Source organism: Ipomoea triloba, chromosome 8, assembly GCF_003576645.1.
Source record: "Ipomoea triloba cultivar NCNSP0323 chromosome 8, ASM357664v1".
NCBI lineage: Eukaryota > Viridiplantae > Streptophyta > Magnoliopsida > Solanales > Convolvulaceae > Ipomoea > Ipomoea triloba.
The window spans coordinates 15,365,950-15,372,108 of NC_044923.1; the positions used below are offsets into that span (position 1 = coordinate 15,365,950).

The 6,159-nt window shown below is 39.9% G+C and overlaps 1 protein-coding gene across 1 annotated transcript; it reads left to right on the plus strand.

The window, feature by feature from the left end:
* The first annotated feature begins 2,099 nt into the window (after positions 1-2,099).
* Positions 2,100-5,792, plus strand: LOC116027004. The gene is made up of 4 exons (XM_031268434.1): positions 2,100-3,320; positions 4,072-5,000; positions 5,431-5,628; positions 5,729-5,792. The coding sequence occupies exons 1-4, from the start codon at positions 2,100-2,102 to the stop codon at positions 5,790-5,792; spliced, it is 2,412 nt and encodes an 803-aa protein (XP_031124294.1).
* Positions 5,793-6,159: the final 367 nt, after the last annotated feature.

Sequence of the window (6,159 nt, forward strand, 5' to 3'; positions counted from 1 at the left end):
AGTTGAAGTCCACATGGATCGGGATTGACGTATTGGTAGGGGAGGGGTGGTAATTCAAATTTCGAATGAGTAGTTAGCAGATAGTATGAGCGCCAGTGACGAAGAATTCAGTGACTAGACCTAATTAGTTCCACGTATTTGGAGGCGGGGGAGGGGGGGGGGGGCAATTGGCTTTAATTTTGGTACTTCATCTGCCCATCTAGATGGCCAAAAGAAGTGGGGAACTCATGATGGGTCCCAGGGTAAAAGATAATAAAAGTGAGAGGTGAGTTGGACCAATGAGGGGTCCAATTAGGAAAGTGGAGGAGGCTTTTTTCTTGGAAAGGGGGCTAAGGGTGTGTTTGGAAGCATGGTATGGAGCACAATTTGGAAAAACAAGCGGCGTGGTAGAACGGTTGGCCTAGGCTGAGGGAGTGTTAGTTGGCGACATCGACATCGGATCTCGGTCCACCGACGAGTGGCAGACCCCATGGGTGTCAAGCAGCCTGAAGTGGGCCGTTGGACGACTCCTTGGTCTGTGGAGTGTGGACTTAGCGCTTTGTTAGTCCCTTGCCGGAGCGCTTTGGCCGTCTATCGGTGACCGGAGAGCCTTAGCTTGGTTTGGCTATCTATGACGAATCACTTGGGTGAGTGGCAGGCAATTCGGCGGAAGGGCAGATCGCTTGGACTAACGGATCACTTAGGCAGTTAGCGATGTAGTTGGCGATGGCCAAAATGTTGTTTACGACACGGTGTGAGGGGAGATATTTAGCAAGAGAGCGCGGGATCTAGTGGGATATGTGTACAACTGAGGAGGGTAGAGAGTTGTGGTCTGCGCACCTGTTCGAGACGTGGGGCCCTAGGAGTAGTATAAAAGGAAGGGGGGGGGGGGTCTCCGTTCTAAGGCATCATCATTAGCTCTTCTCTATCTTGACTTTTCAATTCCCTTGTAAATGGCGTAGTGGTCCACCAATTGTTATGCCGTGGACCCAGGTGCACCTTGCAAGGTGCACCTGGGTCCTTAAACGACGCCGTTTGTTGCTGGGGATAACGGTGCTGTTAGTGGCACCGTTATCCCCAGCCAATCATATATATATATATATTTTTTAAATATATAAACCATCTTCTCGCGCAAGTTACAGCGCTTCTTCACCATTATCACTCTGCAAGAGCATTTCGCCGATTCACTCTCCCTTCCTCCGCCATTTTCCGGACATAATCGCATCGCATCGCCGATTCACTATAGCACTCGTTCACCGGAAGTTTTTGCAACAACACTAAGCAGCAGTCTTCATACCAATAGCAGTCTTCAGCAGTCTTCACACTAAGCAATAGGTATTTCTTCACATTTTTTATATTATGGGATTTTAGTTCAAAAATTTTACGTTTTATTCAATATTTTGTGATTCTAAGTAGTTTAATGAGTTTCTGTGGAGTAGATTTCTATTGTATGTAATATACAATGTTAATAGTTTAATCTTTGTGAATGTGAGATTATAATTTTGTGACCTAGAGTTTAATCTCTGTGAGTGTGAGGTTTTCAAACTGTGCATATGGAGAATATGAAGCGTGAAAATAGAGTTTTGAATGTCTAAATGCATAACATTGATAAATATAATTACAAAACATATTGCCCTTCAAATGTGTGAATGTGGAGTGTTCAAACTGTGAATATAGAGTACTGCTTCTGTGAATGTAGTGATTTGAGTGTGTGAATGCATAACAGTGTTGATATAAGTACTAAACATATTGCCCCTTAAATGTGTGAATCTAGAGTTTTCAATATGTGAATACACAGTATATGGTATGTGAATCTAGTGGTATGAATGTGTGAATGTAGAAGATATAATAATCCTATTACTGAACAATTATCACTGAAATGTATGAATGTGTTGTTTTCTAACTGTGAATATAGAGTATATTAACTATGAATATAGAGTTTTGAATGTGTGAATGCATAACAGTGTTGATATAATTAATAAACATATAACACTGTGGTGTTTCTAGATTGTGAATATGTAGTATAGCTTATGTGAATATATAGTTTTCAATGTGTGAATCTATAGCCCTGTGGTGTTCTGTTTTTATTTCTAAACTATTCAGTGGTACAATTGGCAGCAATGGAGAAAACAAATCCTAGCCGTGTGAACAAAGAGGCAAGGAAGACAAGAGCTATACTTTCCTCTCAAGCTGCAGAGGCAGAAAGTTCAGACTCGTCTATCCAAGCCGAAGTAAAAACAAAACAGCGTAATGATAGACCATCTGCCGCTGAAAAACAAACAGGAAAGAGGAAATCAGTGGAACAAGGGGAAGGTAGTCGAGCTGAAAGAGCAGCAAAGAGAAAAACTACAGGAAAAAATCCATGCACAGATGAGGGTGAAACAGTAGAGAAACAACAAAAAATGTGGAATACAAGAATGAGCCCGAAGATTGTGGCTGAGTTTGTTCAACAGCTGACTAATGAACAGAAAAGGGCTGTGGAGGAGATCAGTTTTGGAGGGATATTACACCTCCAACTAACAAAGAGTGAAGGCCCTCTAATGAAGTACTTGATTAGGCAGTTTGATGTTTATCGCTCTGCAATCCGGTACTTGATTAGGCAGTTTGATGTTTATCGCTCTGCAATCCGACTCGAAGGGGGTGAATTGCTGCTTATAGAATCTGCAATCCGACTCGAAGGGGGTGAATTGCTGCTTATAGAAAAGGATGATGTTCAAAGAACATTGGGGATTCCACAAGGGAGCAACGTGGTTGAGGAGGCCACAAGATTTGAGCATATGGCAAAAGATGGTGATAGTGCGGCCACAAGATTTGAGCATATGGCAAAAGATGGTGATAGTGCAGCCACAAGATTTGAGCATATGGCAAAAGATGGTGATAGTGCAGCATATGCCAACCTTGTGGCCTCATGGAGGGAGCGATGGGGAATTGATGGTAAATCCCCAATCACAACATCAATGCCAGTGCAAATTCTGAAAAGAGGAGCAATCACAACATCAATGCCAGTGCAAATTCTGAAAAGAGGAGACCATGGAGATATGTTTAAACGCGACTTTGTCCTGTTTATAGTATCTGGAGATATGTTTAAACGCGACTTTGTCCTGTTTATAGTATCGGGAGATATGTTTAAACGCGACTTTGTCCTGTTTATAGTATCGACAATGCTGTGTGGCCACCAAGATAGGTGTTGCAACTTTAGGATTTTAAAATCCTTGATAGACCTTGACCAAATCAAGACCTACAATTGGTGTGCCTATACACACAAGTCTATGGTCGACTCCATTCAATCTTTTCAGAAAAATGACAAGCAATTCTTCACTGGACCCGTTGCATTCATCCTAGTAAGTTCACTTTATTTTGAATTTTCATTATTGAAGGTGTGAATATATGGGCATGAATGCGTGAATCTATAACAGATGGTAATATAATTACTGATATCTCAGACTATGAATATAATGTATTGAAGGTGTGAATATATGGGCATGAATGCGTGAATCTATAACAGATGGTAATATAATTACTGATATCTCAGACTATGAATATAATGTATTGAAGGTGTGAATATATGGGCATGAATGCGTGAATCTATAACAGATGGTAATATAATTACTGATATCTCAGACTATGAATATAATGTATTGAAGGTGTGAATATATGGACATGAATGTGTGAATATGAACTTTTCAAACTGTGAATATAATGTATTGAAGGTGTGAATATATGGGCATGAATGTGTGAATCTATAACAGATGGTAATATAATTACTGATATCTCAGACTGTGAATATAATGTATTGAAGGTGTGAATATATGGACATGAATGTGTGAATCTAGAACAGATACTACTGTAATTGTTGAAATATGTGAACAAGTATCACTGAAATGTGTGAATATGAACCTTTCAAACTGTGAATATAATGTATTGAAGGTGTGAATATATGGGCATGAATGTGTGAATCTATAACAGATAGTAATAGTGTATTGAATATGTGAATATACTGTACTGAGTCTGTGAATATATGGACATGAATGTGTGAATATGAACTTTTCAAACTGTGAATAACCTTCAATTCTAACTCCCTATCTTGTGCAGCTTGTGTACTTTGACCGAGTACAGTTTAAGGGGATGAGAGTGGATAGAACATACCCAACCATTATTGGGTGGAGTGCTGAACTTGCTAGAAAAAGGGTTAAAGAAGAGAACAAAGCAGGGTCATTTGGAAGGGGGACAGTGCTCCCTAGAATATCAAAACCTACTGATATTGCTGCTGCCACCTCCAGGCAGAATGATCAACCTCCTGTTGCTGCATTGAATATCCCATCATCAAGCGTAGATAAGGTGGCAGGGATCCTACAAAAGTTGGCTTCGACAGTAGGAGAGTTTGGTGAGGCTATGGCTGAAATTGGAAAGCAAGGAGCACCCGTAAATGTGATGAGGAAGACATTTTCGGGCTTATCTAACATGCTAAATGTTGCCAGCACCATAGAAGCCACTGCAACCCCAACATCATCCCAGCTGGACGACATCTTCTTTGGTAGTGAAAGCTTCACTACGGCTGTGGATGCCCTTGTCGAGGCCTTTGAAAAGACAAGGAAACAAATGGATCCTAATGCCCCTTCTTTTGACTTGGGGCTATCTCAAGCAACACAGCCATCGGACCAATTAGATGCTCCGACCTTTGATTTGGGGCTGAGTCCATCACCACCACCAGCACAGCAACAGGAGGGGGATTTAGGGGTGACTCCACCACCACAACCAGCACAGCAGCAAGGGAGTGATTTGGGGCTGACTCCACCACCACCACCAACACAGCAGCAACATAAGGACAAGGAGCAGCAACAAGAAAAGGAGAAAGAGAAGGAGAAAGAGCAAGAGATAGAGGATGCTGCGGGGGAACCGGGGATTGATGCCCTGGTGGATAGAATTGCAGGGGAAGCCACTAAAGATGCAACTTTTTCAACCCCTGGTGTGACTAGAGTTCCTTTTCAAAGGGCTGATTCCCCTGTTGATGAATTTGATAGGTAATGGAATACTTTTACTTAGCAGAATCTAGAACTTATACTACAAAGAATGATCTTAGTACTATGTTTTTGTCAATCTATAGAATGGCTGTAAAGTTAGCAATGAAGCCCTAAAATGTTATGAATGTGGACTATAAAAAATGTGAATGTTTAGTATGCAATATATGAATATAAAATTATAAAGCTGTGAATCTGTGACAGATGTGTGAATATGGTGTTTAAGAACTGTGAATATGGAATATATAAACAGTGAATATACAACATTAAAGCTGTGAATCTGTAAAACAAAGGGAATCAGTTAACAAATTGTGAATATAGACCTCACAGACTGTGAACATATAGATAACAAGGTGTGAATATAAGGCTCTATATTTGGTAAACATAAGCTTCTGTTTTTTGTTGACTAAATACTTCTATTATGTGAACACAGTGCATTAGCAGAGAGTGAATCTGATGTCGAGGATGTCATTACTAGAAAGAGGCCTCAACGAAAGTTCAAGAACATCCCCCTAAACCTACGGTCTCCATTTTGGAATGAACATGGGATGAAAATCAGAAATGCCACTGTCCCAGATAAACTCCTCTCGAACTATGCATTTGTAGAAGTTTCTGAGGAACATCCTAAAGAGTATGTTCCATCTAAATATTTATTAATTACTTACATTACTGTGATTGGGTAAATTTTCTATTTTTTTTAATTTTAATTCATTTTTTTGTGCCTTTTGTAGTGAATTACTTTTCAGCTTTGGTGACATTGAGATCACTAGGGACCACTTCATCTCGCCAAGTTGAAAATATCTTCTTAGATGTATGGGCATTGAGGCTCTCAATGCTTGACAAAGAGCGTGCACCCGGGCAACCGAAGAGGGTATTTTTCAGCACAATTGCCTATGTAAGTCCATATATTCATGTCCATATATTCACAGCTTCAATACTGTATATTCACAATCTGACAAGTATATATTCATATATTTGACTAATTACAGTAGTATCTGTTATAGATTCACACATCCATGTCTATATATTCACAATTTCAATACATTATATTCACAGTTTGAAAAGTTCATATTCACACATTTCAGTGATACTTGTTCACATATTTCAATGATTACAGTAGTATCTGTTATAGATTCACACATCCATGTCTATATATTCACAA